Genomic DNA, 27,167 nt, shown 5'->3' with positions numbered 1-27,167 from the left:
TAACATAAAAATATGGTCGTTGTGTATTTTTGTGAATGTACATGAACGCGATGACTTTTTTGACATTGATAACTGGCCTCACGGATGTTTCTGGAAAATATCCGAGGTATTTTCCAAGACCTCAGAAAATTGTGACGTGTTCCTCGTTTTTTCTTTAAGGACTCAAAAGGACCCAGGTGTGCACCCCAGCTCCTGCTCATGTACCCTTGATCCAGGTACTTACCCTGAAGTAATAGAGTGAAAGTTCATCCAGTCTGTAGTGTAGTGGGCCCAAAGGTTGCAGGTTTGACCCTCACCTCTGACTGTAGTGCCCTTGAGTGAGGTTCTTACCCTCAGTTGCTCTAGTAAAATTACCCACCTGTGTAAATGGGTAAATAATTGCAACCTTAACGTTGTAAGTTGCTTTGGAGAAAAGCTTCAACTAAATGACAATGGCACTAGTGATAATGATGTGGTGGTGTAGCGGCTAGTACTGCTGTGTCTGCGCCTGGGCTATTTGGGCATGGATTTGAATCCAGCTTGATCTACTTGGGTTTCTTTGTTCTCCTTGAGTCTGGAAGGGTTCCTCACACACTCCAAAGACATGACTTGGATACTAATTGCCCATATTGTACAAGTGTGTGTGTGTGGATACCCTGCAATGAACTAGATCCAGGATGTACACTTAATAATTCTGGGATTGGATCTGGACCAACGTGATGCTGAACAGAGCAAGCAGTTAACAAAAGTGAGCGAAAACAAGTGTTAGACTGACATGAAGTCATGTTTGTAAATGGTGGTCAAGGTGGCAGGATGTTTTTTTCTCATAAATATAAGTATTATTCAACATGGTAACAATAATAATAATAATAATAATAATAATAATAATAATAATAATAATAATAATAACAATAATAATGTAAATTACTATGTTTTATAATTTTCTTAAATTATCCCTAGAGTGTTCATTCCATGTTTACTTAGTTGCTGTTGTGTTAACAAACTACTCTGACCCAATAACCAAGGATGAGAGCTGTGTTGTGAGAAAGCACCTATGGACCTACATGTGTGGTTGACTTCGCTTTCTTATGTGCGAGGATGAAATATAATAAATCCATGATGGATTTAAATGCCATTGTTTTGATGAATACGCTGTGAGAAGGAAAAACTGTTTACTTTGGCAGTTGCACCAGGTTTTCATTATAGGGGACCACATTATGTGACAGGTAGCTGTACTGCGAAAGGACAGGAGGGCTTTGATATCGTACCTGTACTATGGTTTAACATTTGAAAATGAGATATTATTTGACTCGTCTCAGCCATTTGAAAAAATATTTGCTCTGAAATATGTGTTCCCGTTTCCTGTGGTTCTGCTGGGTAATGTGTGTGAAAAAATATGCAGGAAGATGAGCGTTCACAAAGGACGTTATGTAAGTGTTGTTTTGAGCCTTGCGGTAAAATACTGAGCCCTACGGTAAATTACAGGTCATTTATATTTTGCTAAATATATAGGATGGGATTATTTTCGATGTATTCCATGGTTTCTCCCGTGATGTTTGCAAGTTGTAATTTCATACACCATTTACTTGAGCAAATCACAGTGAAATGAACTGTCTCCTGTAGTGAGACAGAACTGATTTCAAAATTTAACATTAAAAGAACAGAATAAGGTAATGGTACAGAACGGAAGCACTTTTCTTCATTCAGCACTATTTACAATAAACAAACTAATAAATTAATGATTAGGGAGAAATTTTTTAAAAGAAAATTATGATGAATAAATTGTTTAAAAATAACATTATCATCATTATGACATTATCATTATTATATCAATATCGTCTACAATAAATGCTGATGAATGATGTACCACTGACAGTTTGGGAGAATGCACAACGCAGAACATACGGAAATGGAGACGGGTATACTTCATTAGACAAATACGAGTGACAAAGCAATACACTGTTTTATGTTGATTTAATGACTTCTCGTGGGCAATTGTTTGAAATTGGGGTTGAGCTGCAGTTGTACCTGCTGCCTTTTGATCCAAAGGTCGCAGGTTTGAATCTCTTCCTGCTACAGTATCCTTGAGCAAGGTACTCACCCTAAATTACTCTAGTAAATGTACCCGGCTGCATTAGTGGGTAAATAATTGCAAGTAATACTGTATACATTGTAATAAAACATAGAACAGGAAGGTGTGACACACTACTGCTACCATGAACTGGTAGGAATTTAATGGACTTTTGCAGCTGCTATTTGAACAGCTCATAAAGCCAGGGCCTCACAGCTCTTGAGCTGTTTGGTGGGTTGGGGTTGGAGTCCTGGTCAGGGGAGTAAATTTTCTGTGTTTCCCTGTTTTTGCACCCCAGATATGCAGGGTAGAAGGCAATGGCAAACCACCACTGTTTTTCCCTTGCCATGAAAACTATGCGTCACTCTGAGTCAGGATTGGCTCTGCGGCACATAAATATATTTAAATCGTGCCTTAATACATGACTTCTTTTTCAGTATTTTGTGAATGTTCATTATAATTTGCACTTTATGTTATGACGCAAGCTCACAGTAATAATGCATTCATATTGTAGTTCTTTTTGTAGGAATATAAATAGAATTAAATTGTTTAATTGCTCATATTATATACCATCTCAACAGAGTTAAAGCACAATTTTCCTAAACATAACATCGGAAGTGAGCGGGACGGTGGCACAGTAAGTAGCTCTGCTGCCTCACGGCACCTGGGACTGATCCTTGCTCAGTCTGTGTGGTAGTTTTACATGTTCTTCCTGTGTCTGTGTGGCTTTCCTATAGGTGCTCTGGTTGCCTACCACAGTCCAACGCCATGCAGTTCCAATGGATGGCTGACTCTAAATTGCCCATAGTGTTGACTGGGTGAGTGACTGTGTGTGAGTGTGGTGACCCTGTGCTGGACTGCCATTTCATCCAGGCAATGCTTTTGGGATAGGCTCTAGACCACCGGGACCCTGCTCAGTACAAGTGGTTATTGAAACAGGATGAATGGATAACATCACATGTATTACACTTCCATTTGTTTTTCTGCAAAACTGCATTACTTAATTTTTACATTGTGACAAGCAGTAATTGCCTTTTACTTTTCGCAATAATTGTGTGTCACGTGTGCTCATGAAGTTGACAGTAAGTACTGCTGTATATGTAGTCCGAATGGAAAAAGTAAGAAAAAGGAAAAAGGAAATATTGATTAAATGCATTTTTGCCTGTTCCCATTCATATCCTGTGCACTCATGCAAACTTCATGCGCTCAGGCGTAAAGAGGAAGAGGAGCAGAACAGCTTATGGGCACTTTTGGCTTCATACAACCATACAGTTTGTATTAAATCAGTTTTCGGGCCAACAAAGCCTTGATGACCTAACCCCTCCCAGCTGAACAATGCAAATGATGTCCCAGAACATAATGAACTGATCACAATCAGCTAATGGACAGACCAGACTCAGACCCCTGCCATGGCCATATCAATGAGCCCCATTAGGTAAATACTAGTATGAATCACTTAAAAAATTACTTTTCTGCCAAAGGTTGCCTATTAAATGATTTCCGTGCTCAGACAGTTATGCATTCAGTGCTACATTACAAATACAGACTAATGTGTCCAGTATGAGACACAACAGTACATTAAAGGTGCCCTGACCTAATGGATTCAATAACTTAAGAGAATTAATAATAATTTCAAAATTAAATTAAATACTCAAACAGTATTGAGATACTTGATCAGTCTTTGAGGGATGAAGGAAGATGGAAATCAGCTTGTGATGTGCAAGAAAATACTTGTAACACTGTTTACATTGAGAGGTGTTATATTGGAATTTGATAAAGAAGTAATGGTAATATTTTGACATGGGGAACTTTTCTGGCAGAAAAAACCAAAGACAAGCATTCATTTTTTTGAGATTGCAAAATTTTTATCTCTTCGGGACTCACTTCTCCCATGATCTCTTAAGTTCATGCAATGTGTAAATGTTCATGCACTAAAACCTTGAGATCATACCTGTTAAACAATTGTCTCAAAGCATGTGAAAGGAAGGGCTCCGATGTCATGCCCAGCAGCACTGGCATGATATACCTCTTGCCTGTATCATTGTTTAGCTTTTCTGTGATGTACACCTACACTTTGGGTACTAACATTTTGGGTTGTTCTGAATTGTCAGCTATTTTACATCGTTTTGGAAGCACACAAGGTGCTGATTGTAAGATTTCTTTTATAAGGGACAAATATCCTGTTTATTCTAGACATGAGTCATCTACCTAACTGTGTCATATGAACACAAGAAAACCCACATAATGTATATATACAGATGCTCCTCTACTTGCAATGGTTTGACTTACAATTTTTCAAAGTTGTGATGCTAAAATAGCAATACACATTTGGTAGAATCCATACTTCGAATTTTGAATTTTGATCTGTTCCGGCGCTTGCGATATGATACTCTCTCCCGATGCTGGGCGATGGTAGCGAGGCACAGCATCCATTCAACCACACTCGCAGTCTCTGTAGCGATCAGGTCAATGAGTGTAAACAACTGCAAGTGTAAACAAACTAGTGTTTACAAGATACTGTGTTAAAAGTGTTTTTCTACAGCATTTTGTGTTTTCGCATCCCATCATGTCTACCAAATGCCCATGTGTGTCTCCTGCTGAAATTTGCCCAGCTGTAGGCTATGGTAAGTGTTCCGAGCACGTTTAAGGTAGGCAAGGCTATGGTGTTCGGTAGGTGCGGTACTGTATTCTTTCTCGACTTACGATTTTTCCACTTAAAATTGATTTTTCGGAACGTTAGTCGAGGAGCATCTGTATGTGAATCTCTGGCATAGTAAGTACAAACTTACCTATACAAACAGGTCTGGCCCTGTGTCATGCATTCTTTAACAAGCCATAGTCACAAGTTCACTATAGACAGTTTTCACTGACAGTCCCAGCATTCGAAATCATGGTGCGACCATTTGGCGTATGTGTCATTATGGCACACCTCGTTTTACATGTTTGACAACATGCAAATGTCACCATCCTTTAAACATCAGTTGCTCCTCCACTGAAATTATTGCCATATCATTGTATTTTACACGTTGTGCACTTATGAACTGTCTGATTCCTGCCATGTTTGTCATTTGGACACTGGCCGAACTCTACAGCCAGTACTGCTTGGCGGTACTTGCTCCCCCTTGGACTTTTGGATGCAGATGGAACTGTGGACCCATGCAGTTGTCCCACTGCTTTTAAATTATTCAAATGATTTATGTTCTCTCTGAACTCCATTACTGCCACCGCAGGGATTTTATGTTTTCCAATTCGAATGAGTTTGGAACCGTGTTGTTTTTCCCAGTTTTTTAGACCAAGGTTTACCAAGAGCCGGCTAAAAGCATGCTTCAGTTTGCATGTGTAGCCTTACCGATACTAGTAAGTTTTTAACCTCTGGGTAATCAGACATTATGTTGCAAGGAAAAAGTAAAATTATTAGAATGGAGAGCAGTTTCTATTAAAAAAAAAAAAAAACAAAAAACAAAAGAAAACTGGATTTGGGACCAAAAGATTGAATATTGGAGTCTCATCACTAGACTCATCAACCATAATGAGTGTCTACTAATTAGTTCCTAATATCTGCTCATCACCAGTCATCCTTTTAGTTGGGAGAATGTTTTTGCATTTTGCAAATGAGTAGAAAGTACAGAATATAAATTCGGTATAATTTTTGCATCTGAGGGGTCTGGCCTGACTTGAACTGCATTTTTTCATGCCTGTTTACCATATATTATTCATGAATCATTACATTTATTCATTTAGCTGACACTTCTCTCCGAAGAGACTTACAGCATTAAGCTACCTACAACTATTTACCCACTTACACAGCTAGCTAACTTTTTTAACTGAAGTAAATTTAGGATATTCTCAAGGGTAGTACAGCTGGGATTCAAACCTGTGGCCTTTGGGCTCAAATGCAGCAGGTCTAACCACTAAACTACCAACTGCATATAATCTTAAGCCACAAGAGAGAATACAGCATTCACTGAAACAAGTGAATTGTTTATTTCTGGGAATTTAACTGTTCAAAATAATTCTTGAAATGAAGACATCTACTACAAAATAGATGACAAAGAGAATTTTCAAGTACATACAGCAGACGAGATAAAATACTCATCCTAGCAACATTAATTCTCCCAGATATTGAAAGTGGTGGAGACATTTCAATTTTACCATATGCTAGATACACCCCAATTAGTATGTTTTTGGATTGAAAGGCAGTCTCTGGTACTGTTGACTATAAGATTTTACTTAGTAGAGTTGAATATCGGGTTGGACGTCATTATTTACATGTTTTATACTTTAAATATTTGGTTACTTGTATGTATATACAGTAGATGCAGTACATGCCATATGTATGCATGATTATATGCTGAAATGAAACAGAATTTCCCTCTGGTATTAATAAGCATTCATTCATTCATTCAATACAAGTCCAAATCAAATGGTGCAGCTGCTCTCTCATGAAGATTAATTTACTGTTATACTGTAAAACTCACTTAATGACTTCATGCACTCAGTGGAAAGTTCTGTCTGTTTTACGTTTACATGTATTCATTTAGCAGAAGCTTTTCTCCAAAGTGACGTACATTTTAGCGAAAATACAATGTGTTCATTAGATATGGAGAAAGAGACATAGTTGCAGACATGTAATTCTTAAGTAAACCTAGTTTCTTTCCACCTGATGCACCGATGTTCATTGCTCAAGTTGGTGCATAAAACGCAGGATAGACGAATCCTGATCACATTCCTACAATTTTTTTTTTAAGGTACGCAAACATTTACATACAATACAGGAGTAGTGGCTGTGCAAAGGTTTATCTGGGGATGATCATAAAGTTGCGGTGGATGAACATTTACACCATACATGAGCTGGAGAGATCTTGGGCAAAGTGAGTCCGGAAGAGATGAGTTTTCAGACCCTTCTTGAATGTAGATAAGAGTTTCAGCAGTTCTGAGTGGGAGGGGAAGGTCATTTCACCACAACGGAGCCAGGACCGAGAACCATTACTTTTCGTGCGCGGGACCACCAAGTGGGCAGAAGTAGATGAGCGAAGCGGTCTGGCTGGGGTGTAGCGGTTGATCAAGTCTTGTAAATAGCTAGGAGCAGTTCTATTGATGCATTTGTAGGCAGTAACCAGGGTGTGGTTTTCAAGTTTTTCCACTAAAACATCAATATTTGTGACCAATAAGTGAGTCTCTTCCATATCTGAAACCATGTCTGGAGTTTGCACCCAGATCATAATGACCTAAACATCTTTCCAATAAATGCAGATAAAGACAGTAACATACCGCTAATATTTTTTCTAAAGAAATTCTGGAAAGTCATAATTCTGTTACATTTGGAACAAAGAAAGAAGGACGAAGAGCCAACAGACAGGCTGTGCACACGGAGTCCACGTACTGCAGAACTGCATGAGCTTGGGTAGAACCGGGGGGAGGGCAGCTGAAGAGAAATGGTCATGTTTTGTGATGCTGATGGGATGTTTCAGCCTTGTTGCCATGGTGCCCCTTCCAGCTATTCCAGTCTCATTTTTCCCAGCAGCAGTGATGGAAGGAGCACATTTCAGGGGCAGCAGCTCAGAGCATGAAAGAAGCTTGAGGTGGGGTTGGGTGGAGATGGGAGGAGCAAATAGCTTCATGATAAATGGACTTTCTGGATGCGAAAGGGTCCCATGTCTAAGCCTGGAGCTACAGCTTTAGTTTCTACACTTTCATGATGCTTTGGCCAAAGTGACACCTGTAGTGGTGTAAGAAGGCAAAATTGGGATAAAAAAGCAGAAGTAGAGATAAACATTAAAATAAAAACAGTAAAAGACCACATTTGGGGCAGATAATGTAGGAAAGTATTTGGGGCACAGAAGAGTTTAGAAATTCATTTTGCTTTTCTCGGGTGAGTTTTAGCACTGTTTATACCATGCAAAGTAAATTTCAAATCACTCTGAGTTCTTCATTTTATCTGAAGAGATATACCCCAAACTGAAGAGTTCCATGGATGAACTTTGCCATCATTACAGCGATTTTATTACAGCCTTTATAAATTTTTTTGTTCAGTCTCTTAGGAGGAACCGGGATCATTATTTTGAAACACTTTGCTCTTGGCCTTTATAATGGAACATAACAGACGTTAAGTGGTAGATATGGAATCATGTATCCTAGACCTCAGTCTGCTGCAGGGTGCATTACAGTTTCCAAGATTCACTTTATTAGCAAGTTTGACATTTACATTCACATTTATTCCTTTAGTATTTTGCCAAAATGATGTACATCTCAGAGAAAAATTCAACGGGTGCATTACTTGAACAGAGGGAAGATGGTTAGTTTGAGATAACGGAATGTTGAAATAGAAGGACCTGGGAATAATATCAAGTTTAGACTTGGGGTCTACTGGCTGAAAAACAAAGGTTTTCCATGGCATACGAGAAAACAGCCAGTTCTTTCCCATGTTCATCTAGCTTCTCATGTCACGTTAACCACAGTGTGTGTAGGGACAAATGACCTTGCCCTTGGAACTTGAATAAAAGCAGAGAACTGACAACCTTCTTTATGTAAACAGGGTAGGCGGTAGGCCAGTGCATGTTATGTAACTCGGAGAAATGCTCTTAGACCACGGCTGCCCCGTAGTTTCAGAAAAATGCACCCTCATATTTCCTATCACATTAAGATTTTTGAAATATTTCTGATTAGTACAGAACATCTGATTTAGCAATGTGCTGTTTTATGTGTTTATCTGTCTATTATGTTTAAATGTTACATATTTATATGTTTGTCAGTCAGCTGTCATTTGATTCCCCTGTAATAGGTGAAAGGTCCCTGCCTTCAATATGGAGCTTTATATAATAATAAATTGTCTCGATTGGTCTTGCATTCTGTTGTGTTGAAATATTTTCGGCTGCATTTCTTCAAAAATTTTCTGAATTGTGAAATTTTGAAATAGAATTCTGCATTCCGAATACCATTTCCATTCAGTTATCATTAATAAAAAATAAATGCAGACAAAAATAAAGACAAAAAAATCAAGATAAAGACAAAAAAAAAAAAAAAAATCAAAATAAAGAAAACAAATGCACAGGAAAAATATATTTAGTAAAATTTTACTGATATTGAAACTCTAAATTTAGAAAAATATCACTGAACTATATCATATTAAAAGCACAAATACAAATTAATTACATTGTAGTGGAAATCAGTTTCCTATTTTATAGAAAATATGTTATTACATATAACATGTATTCATCAAGTTTCTATACTCTTTAAAATGACGCTTTTTTACTTTCTTTTTATTGCCAGTACAAAACACAGAATGAACAGATCACATGGAACATTCAAGAGAAACGAAATTCAAATAATTCAACTGTAACTCGATCTGTTGCATAACAATTTGTCTGTTTGGCTTCAACAGGCAAACGTGAACTTTGAGCAGCGAATAACATTTATTAAATCATACTTCGCTATGCTAGCCATGTATTTAAAACAAATTCCATGTGCTTTATGTTGCGCCAATTCACAGTGAGGCGTTCAAAATTTCCATTTGAATTTTTTATGGTTATAAAAATGCACAAAATCATATATATGACATATGTATAAATTATAACGTCAAAATTGTACAACCAACCCGTTTTTATGTCAGTTATAGAACTAAATATTTTTTTTAAAACTGTTTGTTTTTGGATTAATCTACCACTTTCGTAGGATTTTTTCATAAGCAATAGAAGTTTAGGGTTGAATTTTGATATTTCAGAGTTCAGATTAGTTTTCAGAGAAGGAGAGCTTGAGAAATTGTTCATAATCTGGCATCCACTGAAGGTCTAAGGAAACACAAGTTCTGAATATTTCAGTTTTTATAATTATAACATTTTATATGATATAATCTCTCTGCAATTTGTTAATTATTATTCTAGTGTATATCAGTATGTAGCTGCATATTGCAAAAAGTAATGGAAAACACAAGACTAAAATAATTTTAAATCTTTGATTATAGCGACTGCTGCACGACTTTCAGCCCTGTTCCAAATCAAACCGACATGAAACTTTTGTTGTCAAATAGATTCTGCAAAAAAAAAAAAAAAAAGGTGAATCACAGGAAAAGTTTACTTATTAACCAGGTTTCAAATATTTAAAGTTTCGTTACCTCTGACCCACTCGATTTGGTTCATGAAATTAATAGAGTTCCTTATTATGAAGTGTCAGAAGAAAAAAATTGTAAGTTGCTCATTTTTGGAGAACTACAGAATTACTTTCGGTGAATATTTACCTTCAGTCTTATTATTTAAAGAGCGAATGGGATTATTGCCATATAACCTACCTCATAACTTCCACTACTGCTTTGTATATTTTGTGAAAAAATGTCATTGTCATAATAAATTGCTGTTACAAATGACTATTATGGGGCAGCATGGAATGTCAAAAAACAATGTCTGCTGGACTTGTGACTAGTAGGCGTGGAATCTGGCACTGATGTGCCTCTTTGGCAAACTGCTGAGACATTCAGGCAGCTCCACCAGAATGGGGAACCGAAAATTCATAAATCCTTGACCATTATCTCTTGGACTTACTTTTCACTGTCTGTGGCAGAGAATATAAAACTGTACCCGACCAAGCTTAGCAAGTCAATCAAAGTAAAGAAACTGGACGAGTAAAATATGAATATTAAATCAACAGTGAATACAAATTTTGCAAAGAGTTTTCCTTGGAAAAGAATTGCTCTGAAATTATATTTCAGGATTTATGTGGGTAGAAATGTATATTGAATTTTTAAAAATTTCTTCTGGTGAGCAGAAAGCACTTATTTGGTTATTACCTTCAGACTTTATGTAAAACAGACTAAATAGTGCTGATCCCCAGCACTGGAGATTCAGATGACTTTTACCACTGTATCTTCTGTCTGTTTAACGTTACTCTAGTAAGTAAAAAAAAACTATTAAAAAAAACTATAAAAAAGGTACGCTGTATCATACTGCATTTCTTAGCTTCTTACTTTGACTTTATTGGCAATACAATGAACTCAGTTGCACATTCTGATAAGAAGAACAAAGTACACTGTGTCCAGAAAGACAAGTGTACATCCCAGTTTTGGCTGGACCATCTCAGTGGGCAGGGTTACAAGGTGTGCTGTTGATTGGATGTGCTACATGCTTAAATAATCAATTTCTGCAGAAAGTTCTTTTACTCTCACAGTAAACAGAGGTGCGGAAGCGTGAAAAAAAAAAAAGTTTTATTGTTGCTTAGCGGATTTAATAGCCATGAGTGGATGCCCATATTTCGGAAACAGTCATCTGTAGGTATTTTTCGGGCTTTACATGAAATTTACTGCAGATATTACTTACTATGTGATTGTAGAACTGGATTCTGTAATTATTCATATTTGTGTAATGTAATGAATTTTTACTTATCATACAATATAAAGTAACGCAATTTTTTTAAATACGATTCTGCAAGATTGACTTTGGGCTTAATGGTCTTGTCTAACGTGTTCTTCAAAACTCAGTTCATCTCAGACATTTCATCGGGAGGAGGAGGATGAGTCACAGGAAGGTGTCAACAATGCCAGCAAAGGAGGCATCATCTATGGGGACTATTTACAAGTAAAACAACGTTCAGAATTGTAGCAGTTTCTGTAGCCGTCACAGAAATAACCGTACTTACGGCCGCCAAATGATTACCGACTTTTTAACGATAAAAAATATTTGTAAAGCTATCCAAATGTCTGCAGAGAGAAACATTTCTGAGCAAGGGACCTGCCAAAATTGACACACAGTGCAAATAAGGGGTCTGGGTTTTGCAGCTGGAGAAAATCGTGAGCGCTCAGGTGCTGCAGAGTGAGTTACGGGGGAACAAGATCCACGATGAACACCTCTTCATTGTCACCCATCAAGGTGAACCACTCACATGTGGCTAAACATCTGGCTTGAAATGTGTTACTACCTTTACTCAGTTAGTAAACGGTCTGAATAACTATGGTCTCTTCCCAGCTTATGAGTTATGGTTCAAGCAGATCCTGTGGGAGCTGGACTCCGTGCGGGACATTTTCATTAGTGGCCATGTGAGTACTTTTGAGCTTTGAAATGTAAAATTGTGTAAAATAGCAGGGCTGATTATACTTGTTGTTCATGGTTTGAAGTGCATTGCAACACTGAATGGGAAAGAAAGCGAAAAGGTTTGTCGCCCAACTCTAGGTGCGGGACGAGAGAAATATGCTCAAGGTGGTGACTCGAATGCACAGGATTGCAATGATCTTCAGATTGCTGGTCGATCAGTTTGCAGTCCTGGAGACCATGACGGCCTTGGACTTTTTTGATTTTAGGTGGGCGGAGTCTCAGCAAGTTTATGAAGTGGGAAAGAAGTCAAGAAATATTGTGTTTTTCTTCCTAAATTGGTTCATATGCTGAAAGTGCATGTACTAATTTAAACTGAAAATGATCTTTAATAATAATACAATATTTAATGATAATAATAATTAATACAGTTAGGACATAACAACAAAACAGTCCACAATAACATGTACAGCTGAGAGTGTAGTAGTTAGACCTGTTGCTTTAGGACCCAAAGACTAGGTTTGAATCCCTCCTCCAGCTGTAGTACCCTTGAACAAGGTACTTACCCTAAATTGCTCCAGTAAAATTACTCAGCTGTATGAACAATGGGTAATAACTGTAAGTCGCTTTGGAGAAAAGCATCTGCTGAATGTAACGCACATTTTTCATCATGCAGTTAGTGGAGATGAATACGTTCATTTCCAGTCTTCTAGGATGTGACTCTTGTGTTCCTTGTTTCCAGAGAGTACCTGTCACCTGCCTCTGGGTTCCAGAGCCTCCAGTTCAGACTGCTGGAGAACAAGATTGGGGTGCCTGACAACCAGCGCGTGCCATACAACCGGCGACACTACAGAGACAACTTCCGAGGCCAAGAGAGCGAGATGCTGCTTTGCTCAGAACAGGAGCCCACACTTCTGCATCTGGTGGAGGTGGGGATGTACAGTATCATTACATTTAGATTTATTTATTTAGCAGACACTTTTCTTCAAAGCAACTTCTAATGAACTCAATGTAGTGTTATCAGCCCACACACCTTATTCACCGCGGTGACTTACACTGCTAGATACACTACTTACACTGGCTCACTCATCCATACATCAGTGGAACACACACACTCTCTCTGTCACTCACACACTATGGATGCATTATATATAGATGTCGAGTGTTAAAATGGGCAGTTTTCAGTTCAATATGTCTGCAGCTATGCCTCTTTCTGCTAATGTAAAGCACAAATTGTGTTTTGTATGAGATGTACGTCACTTTAGAGAAAAGCCTCTGCTAAATGAATAAATGTAAATGTAAATATGTGATGCAGTCACACTTAAAATGATGCTTGAGCCTTAAACACATAATTTAATGCACTGATGACCTGTAAGAACTGCACTGAAATCAGAACCGTAAGGAGTCAAAGGAACGTAATGCGATAGGGGCTTAATATCATATTCCACATAACAGAATGTTTGATTCTGGAATGTACAAGACAGGGATTTTGAATCCAGGTTTGATTCACATTATCAAGTGTTCTATTTTATTTCCTTTAAAATAGTGCCTTTTAAAAATTTTTTTTAGTTTCAATAACTTTGGTTTTTGGAGCCAGCATCACAGGCTATTTAACAGAAATTTACTTATACATGTATTCATTTATCAGACACTTTTCTCCAAAGCGACGTACATCTCATAGAAAATACAATGTGTTCATTACATTAGCAGGAAGAAACACTCAGATGCAGACGTGTGATTCTTAAGTGCACATAGTTTGTTTCCTTCCACCATGTGAACGAATGCTCATCACACGAGTAGCTGCATAAAACTTTCAGAATATCTACGATTCCTCATCACCTTCCTAGTTTTTTTTTTGGAATGTTTTTTTTGCGATTTCACAAGCATTGGAAACATTGCAAATGATTTTCTTCTTATTAGAAATGGCTGGAGAGAACTCCAGGGCTTGAAGAAAATGGATTCAACTTCTGGGGGAAACTGCAGAAGAATATTGAAGACGGGCTGAGGCTGGAAAAGGAGAAACTTGAGGTGTGTTTAGTTTGTCACCTTAATGACTATATGTTTCAGTAATCATTTGTTGTGCTGAGGTGTTCTTCTGAGTTACTTCATACATTTCGATTAACAGAAAAAAGAAGAGTCGGAGGAAAAGGAAGAAATGATGGCCGAGCACAACAAGCAGAGAGAAATCTTTACTGCACTGTTCGATGAAAAGCGCCACGATCATCTTTTAAGCAAAGGTACCCATTTTTGGTGGGGTTTTCTTGCTCTATGTTTGAAAAGCTATCATTAAAGAAGATGATACTGATGATGATGACGATGATGATGACGATAATGGTAATCATTATCGTCATCATCATCATCATCACCACCATCGTTGCAAACTTAATGTCTTGCTGGTTCCAGGTGAGAGAAGACTGTCTTACAAAGCTCTCCAAGGAGCTCTGATGATCTACTTTTACAGGTGACCCCTCTGTTCTCTGAGCACAATATTGCCTTCATTTAACTGTTTTCAGAGGTGCAATTTCAAGTTTACGTTCGTTCGTGGTTTCTCTCAATGATCACAGGGAAGAACCGCGTTTTCAAGTCCCCTTCCAGCTTCTCACTTTCCTGATGGACATCGACACCCTCATGACAAAATGGAGATGTAGGTTCCTTTTCTCAGCACGATGATAGTAAATTCATGCTTTTTTCCGAATTAGATTTAACGGTACCTGGTACTTCTACTTTGAATGCATGTCCGACAACCCCAACATATCACCCTGATAATGATCATTTGGTATTTCTTTTAGACAACCATGTCTGTATGGTTCATAGAATGATTGGCAGCAAGAACGGTACTGGGGGATCCTCTGGCTATCACTATCTCCGCTCTACGGTCAGGTATGTTGATCTCTCCCTAAAGTCCACTGTTTTCGGCAGGAAATCTGGTGATTGCAGGGTGAACGGAGAAACGCTGGACACAGGTCTGGTGGGAAAGACTAAACCTAGCATTTATGGGTTTGAAGAAAGTGACAGAATTTCTGGGATATTTTTTACTAGCTGAAAGACACAGTGAATAAATGGCGAGTAATAGAAATAGAAAAATAACAAAACAAGCACACAGAACTTTAGCTGAGTGGTAGTGTGGTGGTGTGGTGGTGGGCATCCCGTTCGGGGTGTTTCCCTTGCGCCCTGTGCTTGCGGGATAGGCTCTGGCTCACCACGACCCTGTTGTTGACATAGAATTTTATCAGCAAAAAGAGAGGGAAAAAAAACTTATCTCCTCTAATCGCCAGATACCTTAAGATGTTTGTTACCCATTTTCGACTCCACATAAATCTTCCTTGTGTTCTCCTCCTTCCCGCTGTGCAGTAGTTCAAGATTCAAAAACAGCATGTGCTCATTGAAGTCATTTGTAAAATTATTACCCGGTGTTTCTTGGGTTCATTGCTCTGGATGACACATACTTCTGTTTTACTTGACAATTCAGTTCTTTTGGACATTATATATTATTATAGAAATATTCTACATTTTATATATTAAATAAATATAACAATTATATAAATGTATCATGGTCAACTACAAGCAGAGAAAACACACAATTCAATTCAATTCAATTCAATTCCATGCCATCCCATTCCACTCCCTTCAATTTCAGTTTATTTTTACAGAGTGCTCTTCTCACTACAGTGACACAAAGTGCTGAACACATTTGTAAGGTGGTACAATAGAGGGAATGGCACAATGTACATATCCATTTTCTAAGTGCCTGGCAACTGTGGAGAGAAAAACAGATAATCTCTCAACTGTGAAAAAGGAGAAAAATCTAGAATAAAAACCACTGTTTCTCCCAAAGTACAGCTATAGTCTGAGGATGCTGAAGCCACAAACTTTGGGAAAAAGTCAAGTTCTATTTGATATTCTTCAAAAATCTGGCAAGTTTTATACTTTTTTGAAACGGTCTGGTATGACATTTGATGATAATTTCACATGTTCAATATAAAAGCCTACGCTTTAGTCAGTGGTGTCCTCTTGTGACTAAGAACAAAAGTCCACAAGAGCAGCACAGAGGCTGAGTCACATTAATTTATCCATTTCATCTTCACTGTGTTATTCCAGTGACCGCTACAAGGTTTTTGTGGATTTGTTCAACCTGGCCACATTCTTGATCCCGCGTGACTGGGTGCCGAAGCTCAACCCCACGGTGCACACCTTCCTGTACACAGCGGAGTGCTGCGACAGCTCCTACTGCAGCAGTGAGGACTCAGATTAGGAGAACCGACGATGGAAATTGTCAGGAAGTCAAATCGAACCAATAACATATGTATATACTATTTATGCAATTTATATGAACAGTGCTGGAAGAGCTGTTCAGCACTTCAATTTGTATTTAAATGTAAAATAGGTTTTGAAATGTATTCCTAGAGGTATACTATGTATGGATCTTAATTATTTTGAAATTGCTAATGTCATTCCATCTCAGGGGTGGGCGACCATTTTTTTTCCAACCATTTCTATAGCCAGTAAAACCATAGAAAACACCACACTACTATTAAAAAGTTCCCTAAAAAATTTATGTAAACACTTTAATTAGACAGCTGGTAGCAGAGTAGTTAGAGCCGCTGCCTTTAGACCTGAAAGTCACAGGTTCAATTTCTATGTGTAACACCAGAAAGGTACTCATCCTTAATTACTCTAGTGTGTGCCTTGCTTTGTAAATGGGTAAATAATTGTGAGTAGCTTAACATTTTAAGTTGCTTTGGATAAAAGTGTCAGCTGAATGAGTAAATGTAAAGAAATACAAATATAAATACAACTGTTCATTAAAAAAAAATGTTCCTGCTAAACAAATTTGAAGGTAAAGTTGAGTAGATCGCGAATTTTTATGAAACGGCGTTTGTGACCATTGTTCAGTAGGTTGCCTACCGTTCTTCTGCTTTAACTAATAGCTTCATTACTGCTGATTTCAAAAGAACATTAGAAGATGTTAGAGATAAAATTTCAAAACTACTAACTTACTGCTATATGTGTCTTTGCTGATTATATTTTGTGCCCTTTACAAATCAAAATGTGTAAAAATTAGTGTGTATAGTATACATTGTATATACCTATATAACCGTAGTTGTGAATATTGTAGATTGTGAGAATAAAACATTGGTTTGCTGTTATTCTGATATGACAGCAACCCCTTATATGCACTGCTTTTGGTTTATCTTTTTAACAATGTTATATGTATCTTTTACCCATGTGTGTATTGCAGTGACACCTGTGTTAAAATCACAGCACAGGACTGACCGGAAAATTCAAACTGATTACATAATAAAAGTAAATTTATTTGGATTGATACAAATATTCCCATCAAGTCATGAAAAGCAGGATATAAACATGGCATAAAATGATCACATTTCCCCCTGAAGAAATACCATACTTAAAATCCATACAAATACAGTAGTTACATCCTCTCCTTAAAGTGTTAATTTAGTGCAAACATACATTCGGCTGTTCCTCTGAACAAAAGCACTGTCATTAATTTACTGAAAAGATGTACTTTAATTTACTTTGGTACCGTAATGGCAATAACATCATTGAACACAACATTCAAGAAACTCATCACCGAGAGTTGGAAAACGCTGGCAGAGAACACGCGGTATTGGACGCATGTGAACCGCATACTGAAAATGTTTTGCATCAAAGTGAATTGCAGATACTGCAGTGCATAAAAATGGATATTTAAAAGTGCGTTTCATCTTTCTGATGCCCCGGAACATCATACAAAGACAGCAGCCACTGCATCTGCAATGCCTGGAACACAGAGAAGAAAGGAAATAAGAGGGGAAAAAAAAAAAGACTAAAGGAAGAGTCAGTGGTAACCAACAGTAGGAGTTGTGTCATATTAAATCATAAAGCTAACATCTGCATTTTTTGACACAGCTCACGAGGTCTTCCAGGGTGGTGAATGCAGCCAACACGGCAGAAACACAAGACGCCTGGTTCAGCAGGAAGGGACGCAAAGCTGATGTTTTTTCTCTTGCAAAATTCAAGATACATCAAAGTATGATGTGACCCAACACTCCTATTACACCAGAACAGCAGGGATGGTGAATAATATTTGTCGCAACGTACCGCATATGTTCTCGCCCATCTTAATGTACACGTAGCCCTGGTTTCCCCATGAGGTTCCCCAGGAGTTGCGCACAATCCAGTAAGGGACTTCACCTAGCAGGAGGGTAAGGGCAGGTTAACCCACTACAGCACTGCAAGCCCAGCTTCTCAAAGTGCTGCATCTAACTGAGTGGGGTTTATATACTCATGAAATCCAGCATGTTTTCATTCCACCAAAGAACTAAGCACACACTTGGACTATTTATTTCCCAGCTGAACCACTTTCATTCTCTCTCAATTTTGCTGTTAGTGGACTAAAGCGATTTGGGATATTTGCGTATACTGTAAGCCCTCCAGGCAGGGCCATCGCTACAAGGGTCCCACGAAGTTCCAATTGTAATTCATTTATTTTATTTGGGGGAGCAGGGCAATATTCTTTCAGGGCTCCCAGAATTCCAAGCTACATCCCAGCCTCCAGAACCTGGGCTTTGTGCCACTGCTGTAGACCAGGATAACTCTTGTTTGTAGAGCCTGATGTACATAAAGGAATTTTTCTTGGAACTTGGGTCCTCAAACAAGACTTATCTTGCTAATTTCACTACAGATGTGAATCTCAAAGAGTATCAAGAAACCGAAGGCGTGCTTCCGTAGACGAAAATACAGAAGTGCTTGTGGGTTTCTTTTTGACGCATCGCCCACAACAGTTGAGAGCTGAGCACTTCTTGCTCTAGAAAGTGTTGTCTTGGGGGGCTCAACTGACCTGTTGTGTCATATCCAATAATGAGTACAGCATGATTGGCCTGATGGCTGGAGCAGTGGTGCTGGATCACACCTCCCAAGTAGTCCTGCCAGCTCATTGCGTCCACGGTCACGACCAGGGGCCCCCACTCCACCAGTTTCTGCATCATCACTTCCTCTAATCCACTGCGGATGGGAAACAAGAGCAGCATATGGCAAACATCGCAAACCACAGCGGCGGTGCGACGGCTGCATACAGTCAGAAAACACAGGTGACGTTATAACACCATACTGTATTTATATGATTATTCCATATTAGAAATATTAACATGAATATTAAAAAAGATATAGCAATGCCCTTTTATTGTATTCAGCACAGCATTCATGCATATTAATTGTTTATGTATCCTGAGGGTTTATATATCATACAATATAAATATGTATTTGGAATGAAACTGACTCAGGTGAGGTTGTTGGAACAGAACCTGCTGTATTTCAAGGACCACCTTTACCTGTCTGATACACAAAGGATGTCCACTGCAATGCTGCCATCTAGCTGTCTATATTATCATATGCATCATAACTTTGAAGGAGCAATAAAGTAAAATATAATTGTAAAAACTCCTCCGTTTTATTCCCTACGCCTTCGGGTCAGGGAACGGTCTCTCACTGTCGTTTGTGCTTATGCGCCTAGCGGCAGTGTAGAGTACCCGGCCTTTTTAGAGTCCTTGGGGGGCGTGCTGGAAAGCGCTCCCACTGGGGACTCTGTCGTTCTACTGGGGGACTTTAACGCCCACGTGGGCAGCGACAGTGATACCTGGAGGGGCGTGATTGGGAGGAACGGCCTCCCTGATCTGAACCCGAGTGGTGAGTTGTTATTGGATTTCTGTGCTAGTCGCGGTTTATCCATAACGAACACCATGTTCATGCATAAGGGTGTCCACCAGTGCACTTGGCACCAGGACACCCTAGGTCGGAGGTCGATGATCGACTTTGTAGTCGTTTCTTCTGACCTTCGGCCATATGTCTTGGACACTCGGGTGAAGAGAGGGGCTGAGCTGTCAACTGATCACCACCTGGTGGTGAGTTGGATTCGATGGCGGGGGAAAAAGCTGGATAGACCTGGCAGGCCCAAACGCATAGTGAGGGTCTGTTGGGAACGTTTGGCGGAGGCCCCTGTCAGAGAGGTCTTCAACTCCCACCTCCGACAGAGCTTCAACCAGGTCCCGAGGGAGGTGGGGGACATTGAGTCCGAATGGACTATGTTCCGCTCCTCCATTGTCGGTGCGGCGGTGCGGAGCTGCGGCCATAAGGTCTCCGGTGCCTGTCGCGGCGGCAATCCCCGAACACGGTGGTGGACACCGGAAGTAAGGGATGCCGTCAAGCTGAAGAAGGAGTTCTATTGGGCCTGGCTGGCTCATGGGACTCCTGAAGCAGCTGACAGGTACCGACGGGCCAAACGGAGTGCGGCTCTGGCAGTCGCCGCGGCAAAAACTCGGGCTTGGGAGGAGTTCGGTGAGGCCATGGAGGAAGACTTTCGGTCGGCCTCAAAGAGATTCTGGCAAACCGTCCGGCGACTCAGAGGGGGGAAGCGGTGTTCCACGAACACTGTTTACAGTGGAAGTGGTGCGCTGCTGACCTCAGCTGAGGATGTTCTCGGGCGGTGGAAGGAGTACTTTGAGGATCTCCTCAATCCCTCCGACACGCCTTCCGTAGAGGAAGCTGAGGCTGGGGACTCGGAGGGGGACTCGTCCATTACCCTGGCTGAAGTTGCTGAGGTAGTCAAAAAACTCCTCGGTGGCAAGGCTCCGGGGGTGGATGAGATCCGCCCCGAGTTTCTCAAGTCTCTGGATGTTGTGGGGCTGTCTTGGCTGACACGCCTCTGCAGCATCGCGTGGAGTTCGGGAACGGTGCCCCTGGACTGGCAGACCGGGGTGGTGGTCCCTCTTTTTAAGAAGGGGGACCGGAGATTGTGTTCCAACTACAGGGGGATCACACTCCTTAGCCTCCCTGGGAAAGTCTATGCCAGGGTACTGGAAAGGAGAATCCGACTGATAGTCGAACCTCGGATCCAGGAGGAGCAATGCGGTTTTCGCCCTGGCCGTGGAACACTGGACCAGCTCTATACCCTCACTAGGGTGTTGGAGGGTTCGTGGGAGTTTGCCCAACCAGTCCATATGTGTTTTGTGGACCTGGAGAAGGCATTCGACCGTGTCCCTCGTGGCATCCTGTGGGGGGTACTTCGGGATTATGGGGTTCGGGGCTCGTTGCTACGGGCTGTTCGTTCCCTGTATGACCGGAGCAGGAGCTTGGTTCGCATTGCCGGCAGTAAGTCAGACCTTTTCCCGGTGCATGTTGGACTCCGCCAGGGCTGCCCTTTGTCACCGATTCTGTTCATTATCTTTATGGACAGAATTTCTAGGCACAGTCAGGGAACGGAGGGTGTCTGCTTTGGTGGCCGCGAGATCTCGTCTCTGCCTTTTGCGGACGATGTGGTCCTGTTGGCTTCATCAAGTCAAGACTTGCAGCGTGCACTGGGGAGGTTTGCAGCCGAGTGCGAAGCGGCGGGGATGAGAATCAGCACCTCCAAATCCGAGGCCATGGTTCTCAGTCGGAAAAAGGTGGATTGCTCCCTCCGGGTTAGGGGGGAGTTGCTCCCTCAAGTGGAGGAGTTTAAGTATCTCGGGGTCTTGTTCACGAGTGAGGGAAAAATGGAGCGGCAGGTTGACAGGCGGATCGGTGCGGCGTCCGCAGTAATGCGGTCATTGTACCGGTCTGTTGTGGTGAAGAGGGAGCTGAGTCGTAAGGCGAAGCTCTCAATTTACCGGTCGATCTACGTTCCTACCCTCACCTATGGTCATGAACTCTGGATCATGACCGAAAGAATGAGATCGCGGATACAAGCGGCAGAAATGAGTTTCCTCCGCAGAGTGGCTGGGCGCACCCTTAGGGATAGGGTGAGGAGCTCAGTCACCCGGGAGGAGCTCGGAGTAGAGCCGCTGCTCCTCCGCATCGAGAGGAGCCAGTTGAGGTGGCTCGGGCATCTGTTCCGGATGCCTCCTGGACGCCTCCCTGGGGAGGTGCTCCGGGCTTGTCCCACTGGGAGGAGGCCTCGGGGCAGACCCAGGACACGTTGGAGAGACTATGTCTCCCGGCTGGCCTGGGAACGCCTTGGGGTTCCCCCAGAGGAACTGGAGGAGGTGTGCGGGGAGAGGGAGGTCTGGAGTACTCTGCTCGGACTGCTGCCCCCGCGACCCGGCCCCGGATAAAGCGGAGGAAGATGGATGGATGGATAATTGTAAAAACTGTAATTTACATAAAATACAAAATGTAAAACAATGTCAAATAGTATATCCCTGATAGAGAGGTGACAAACAAAACAGACTGATACATACTGTATGTTGCAAAAAGTACAAAATTCTGTAATTTTTCCAGATTATATCCACCCATTTACATTCATTTATTTAGCAGATGCTTTTCTCCAAAGCAACTTCCAATGAACTCTATGTAGTGTTATCAGCCCACGCACCTTATTCACCGTGGTGACTTACACTGCTAGATACACTACTTTCAATGGGTCACTCATCCATACATTACATTTTCACTAAGTGCTTCTCATGGGGTCATTAATCGTGTGTCCCAGTCAGGGTCATAGTTGTCCAGAGCCTATCCTGGAATCACTGGACACAAGGCTGAGGAGGGATTCATCCTCTGCAGGGTGTCAGTCCATCGGAGAGTGGCCTCACACACACGTGCAGAGTTGCTCACATTCAAGCCACTTAAGAGTTACAAATTCACATAAACTGCATGTTTTCAGACCGAGGGAGGAAACCCATGCAGACAAAGGGAAAACATGTCAACTCCACACACGCTGAGCTGGATTTGAACCCATGGTCAATCAGCTCAGGTGCTGTGAGACAGCAGCGCTACTTGCTGTGCCACCATACTGCCCAGCCATAACTATACTGTATGCATAATGAATATAGTGTATCTGAGTGAAAGCGTGTTCATTTCTCCTTAATTTATGTGAAATACATGTTTAGCAGGAAAACATGCACTGTGATCTTGGTGCTTCTATATTTATACCTGAAATCAAATGCGGCGAAGTCCTTAACAGAGACGCCAAAGTGCGTCAGCGGAAACAAGTGACAAACTCCTGTTGCAGCCTTAAATGGATATTCAGATTCATGCACTAATTTCTCTTGAGTCTGAAAGTAAAAAAAGACATTTCAATCTCAAAAATGCCAAGGCACAATATCCTTATCAAAATAATCCTTTCTGTAATTAAAAAATGCACAGAACTTCAGAATTTTCAAAGACAAACTTCTGAAGTTATTTCACAAACATCAGTTACTTTATTATTAAAAAAAATTCTGTAACATGGAATATATTGCTATGAGGCTCAGCCAGCTGAGACCACTGTGAAGCTTAAAAGTAGATCTTTTGGGGAGGGAGGGGGAAAGAAAAGAGGGGAGAAAAAAAAAAAAAAAAAAAAAAAAAATCACAAACATACACACTAACAGAAATAGAAATGCAGATGAATAGGATCTGGGAGCACGGTCAGCTACGATGACACCTTTCATGAAATAAAAACGTTGCACAGCAGACACGTTAGAAAATTGACCTTCATTAACCAGTTGAGGGCCCTGATCGTGGAACCACCCTTGCAGCCCTGGTTCTGGTAAGAGCAGTCGATGACCTGCTGCACACTCAGTTGCTCCAGGGGGTGTCCTCCTTTCGCATAAACAGACTCAACGGCCCCCACAACGCTGAATGCCCAGCAGCCACCACACTTCAGAAAGACACAAAGTCATCAAAGATCACTTTCAACATCAATAAAAGTTCTCATTCATTCATTCCATTAATGAAAGCGGGTTAACAGTCATTCTAGTACTGTAACCTGATGCAAAATAGACTTGGCTTCTATACTGTACACCAGTGCTGTGGAGTTGGAAGTAATTACTGAGTTACTGGAGGTGATAAAAATTACTGACTCCGACTAAATGTACTGTATATTTCAGCATATAAGTCGATCCGGTGTATAAGTCAACCCCCAACAACTGCAGGTGTAATACAGGTTTAGGCCTATATTCCTCGGATAAGTCAACCCCAAAAATAATGTGCAACTTTTGGGTAGTGCTGTGGAGTCAGGAACAATTATTGGGTTACTGAAGTTGGTAAAAATGTACGGACTCCGACTAAATGTACCACATATAACAGTGTATAAGTAAATCTGGCGTATAAATCGACCCCCCAACAATTAGAGGTGTAATATAGGGTTAGGCCTATATTTGCCACATAAATTGACCCCCAAAATAACGTGCAACTTTTGGGCAGTGCTGCGGAGTCGGAAGTAATTATTGTGTTACCTGGAGTCTGAGGTTTTGTGTACCGACTCCGCAGCTCTGCTGTACACCATACTATACTGATGGGTTCGGACAACAAACAAGACAAAGTTACACTCAACAGAGAGTGGAAGTAACACTAACAAAGATGCATCCCACTAAATAGGCTGTCAAGATCCCAGTATGTGTGTGTAGAATTAAGTCTTACTGATTCTTGGTTCTGGACTTCAGTGACAACATTCTTGTCCCTCCAGTCAAACTTTGCAGGCAGTGCCATGTCCTCTGATCTGTGACCCCCCGCCTTCTGATTTGGGTACTGGGACACCTTCGCAGGTTCACCCGTGAGGTATTGTTCTGCACAGATTTGCGCAACAGTTAAACGGACCTTCAGGGACATTAATATTCTGTGTATTTCCCCGCAGAAACTGCACAGTGTAGACCAGCGTAGTAAAACCCAAACATACGGAATTTACCTCGGAATTCTTTTGGTGATAAATCTGAAAACTGATTTATGCCATATCTTGCAGACATGTTGCAGGAGATGTCTGGTGAGGGAGCGTTGAGGAGTTGATGCCTCTTCATACTTTCCTGAAAAAATGTCATGTGAGGGAAATATACTCAGGCACACCCTTCTACTGGAACATTGGAAACCATTAAAACATCTACATTGGATTTTACTGAATTCTGCTGGTCTATAGTTTCTTCTGTTGATTTCTCATGGAAATTATTATGTTATTCTGGGTACTATACTGGGGTATTTTGAAAGTGCAGTTGTCTAGTCATCATACAACGGACAATGCTGACATCTGACAGTACTGGCACAGCTAGTAGTGTAGGTGTTAGAACTGCTGCCTTTAGACCCAGGGGTTGCAGGTTTGAATCTCAGCTCCGGCTGTAGTACCCCGAGGAAGGTACTTACCCTAAGTTACTCCAGTAAAGTTACCCAGCTGTATAAATAGGGAAATCACTGCAAGCTTGTGACTGTAGTGCCAGAGATAGCTGGTTGTGTAGAGGTTAGAGCTGCTGTCTTTAAAGCAAAAGGTCACATGTTCAATTCCCACCTCTAGCTATAATACCCCTGAGCAAAGTACACACACACACACACACTGAGCAAAGTACTTACCCTAAAATTACACAGCTGTATAAATCATGGGTAAATAGTTGTAAAGTAGCTTAACACTCTAAGTTGCTTTGGAGAAAAGTGTCAGATAAATGTACCTTTGACTGTTTCTACCAGTGAATAAGACAACAAATTACAGTTGCTCCTGCTTTCCACGTCATTTGTTTTTCCTACCCGTTTCACATTGCAACACGTTTAAAATTTAAAATATAGCATAGCAGATGAAAACACCAAAGAGACATAAACATGAAATGTAAGGTGTAAATACTAAGTGTCTGCTTTGTATGAATAAAGTACATAACCAAAGAACAAAGGAGACGTGAACATGAAATGTCACCATTCCCCCAATTTTTGTCTGACATGATTTAAACATGATCAAGAATCTATTTCCAGCACCCAAAAGAAATCAATACTTAACTGCAGAACCCCACCATCTGTACCAGACCATACAGAATTCTTAGACTAAGGCTTAGTAATATTTTTTCTACTAGTCTAATGCTACTCGTAAATTGTAATTCCCCTATTTCACTGAATGTAATGGCAATAGTAATGACATAACGAGAAAAATTAAAATCACACCTTTATTACAATATCATACACACAACCTAATGTATTACATTGATTTACACAGTTTCATGTGGCTAAAGTGAAAATCCGATAAGAAAACAACAGAATTTAAAGGAAAAACGTTTAAGAACTACATGAAAATGATATTTTAACAACATACCGGTTCGCAAATACTGATTCCCAGAAAATTCAACTAAAAACAGCGGTGGCGACGAAAACAAGAGCGCGTGTTTGTAGCGCATCGAGAGGAAACCACGTGATTCAAAGCGTCATTGTAATTGTAATTGTAATTTAATTGGGTGATAATGAGAGTTCCGAGCGGAGCGCATTGCTTGAAGGTTCAAAAAGTAAAAGAGCACAGAGTTCTATCCTATTATATTGATACATGTCAGTTGGGCTTTTTATTAGGAAAAAATGTTTTGTTCTTATAACTACAGGGATATTTTTAATAAAAAAAAAAATACATTTCTGCTGGATTGAAGACAAGACTGAAGAAAATGGTACACACAACAACGCGACGGTTCGTTACAACCACAGCGTGCAAGTAACCACGTGACGAGCGCAACAGTGATTTGCGTATAAAGCAGCACAACTAAAACCATGCAGTTATTACAAATAGGAGAGAAGATGTGACAAACCTGCAGATTGATCATTCTGAGAAAATATTCGTGCGTGTTTGCACTGTAGCTCCGATTGTATCTCTCCGTAAACACTTTAAACGCGCCGTTTACTTGCGCCGAAGCCGGACTCATTATTTTCGCTCCAGCGCCGCGCAGCGGACACAGTGCGGCGACGGTCAGCAACAAGCCTTGCAAGGGCAGCAGCCCCAGCAGCACCGGGGCCCCCATTTGTTGCAGGACCGGGAGAAAAAGGCTCGATCAATAAGACGAGAAAGTGCTGTTTTAATCACGAAAAGTCGCCCGTGTTTCGCTGACTTGTGTCACGTGACTCTTCTTTTCCTTTCACTTCGCGGCTGGAGCGCGAGTTGCGACGCCCGGCGCATGCGCACAAGGAGCCCGGTTCCGAGCGCTGCTGGCCGTTTCAGTGGAGTCGCGATCCGATTTTTCGACTCACACACACACACACATTTTCAGAACCGCTTGTCCCATACGGGGTCACGGGGAACCGGAGCCTACCCGGTAACACAGGGCGTAAGGCCGGAGAGGGAGGGGACACACCCAGGACGGGACGCCAGTCCGCCGCAAGGCACCCCAAGCGGGACTTGAACCCCAGACCCACCAGAGAGCAGGACT

The 27,167-nt window shown here is 40.8% G+C and overlaps 2 protein-coding genes across 2 annotated transcripts; one reads left to right on the top strand and one right to left on the bottom strand.

Moving 5' to 3' along the window:
• The first annotated feature begins 11,213 nt into the window (after nt 1–11,213).
• On the top strand, nt 11,214–16,813 carry tdo2a (tryptophan 2,3-dioxygenase a). Its single transcript, XM_018746220.2, has 12 exons — nt 11,214–11,306; nt 11,517–11,613; nt 11,814–11,904; nt 12,001–12,071; nt 12,205–12,332; nt 12,806–12,992; nt 13,984–14,091; nt 14,189–14,300; nt 14,467–14,524; nt 14,628–14,707; nt 14,853–14,943; nt 16,162–16,813. Exons 1-12 carry the CDS (start codon nt 11,272–11,274, stop codon nt 16,313–16,315), a joined length of 1,212 nt encoding a protein of 403 aa, XP_018601736.2. The 5' UTR covers nt 11,214–11,271; the 3' UTR covers nt 16,316–16,813.
• A 589-nt stretch (nt 16,814–17,402) lies between these two features.
• On the bottom strand, nt 17,403–26,857 carry ctso (cathepsin O). The gene is made up of 8 exons (XM_018746224.2): nt 26,553–26,857; nt 24,701–24,815; nt 24,436–24,581; nt 23,507–23,674; nt 22,969–23,090; nt 18,905–19,068; nt 18,166–18,258; nt 17,403–17,844 (listed from the first exon to the last, which is right to left on the bottom strand). The coding sequence occupies exons 1-8, from the start codon at nt 26,760–26,762 to the stop codon at nt 17,810–17,812; spliced, it is 1,053 nt and encodes a 350-aa protein (XP_018601740.2). The 5' UTR covers nt 26,763–26,857; the 3' UTR covers nt 17,403–17,809.
• Nucleotides 26,858–27,167: the final 310 nt, after the last annotated feature.

The sequence above is a fragment of the Scleropages formosus genome, chromosome 5 (assembly GCF_900964775.1).
Source record: "Scleropages formosus chromosome 5, fSclFor1.1, whole genome shotgun sequence".
Classification (NCBI taxonomy): domain Eukaryota; kingdom Metazoa; phylum Chordata; class Actinopteri; order Osteoglossiformes; family Osteoglossidae; genus Scleropages; species Scleropages formosus.
This window is presented reverse-complemented; position numbering and strand designations above follow the sequence as displayed.

Coding starts and splice junctions, on each gene's coding strand:
- tdo2a (XM_018746220.2), top strand. CDS start 11,272: ATGAGTGGATGCCCATATTTCGGAAACAGTCATCT. Junction 11,905..12,000: donor CTTCATTGTCACCCATCAAG/GTGAACCACTCA, acceptor GTCTCTTCCCAG/CTTATGAGTTATGGTTCAAG. Junction 12,993..13,983: donor CACTTCTGCATCTGGTGGAG/GTGGGGATGTAC, acceptor TCTTCTTATTAG/AAATGGCTGGAGAGAACTCC.
- ctso (XM_018746224.2), bottom strand. CDS start 26,762: ATGGGGGCCCCGGTGCTGCTGGGGCTGCTGCCCTTGCAAGGCTTGTTG. Junction 23,675..24,435: donor AAGTCCAGAACCAAGAATCA/GTAAGACTTAAT, acceptor GTCTTTCTGAAG/TGTGGTGGCTGCTGGGCATT. Junction 17,845..18,165: donor GATGGGCGAGAACATATGCG/GTACGTTGCGAC, acceptor TCTGTGTTCCAG/GCATTGCAGATGCAGTGGCT.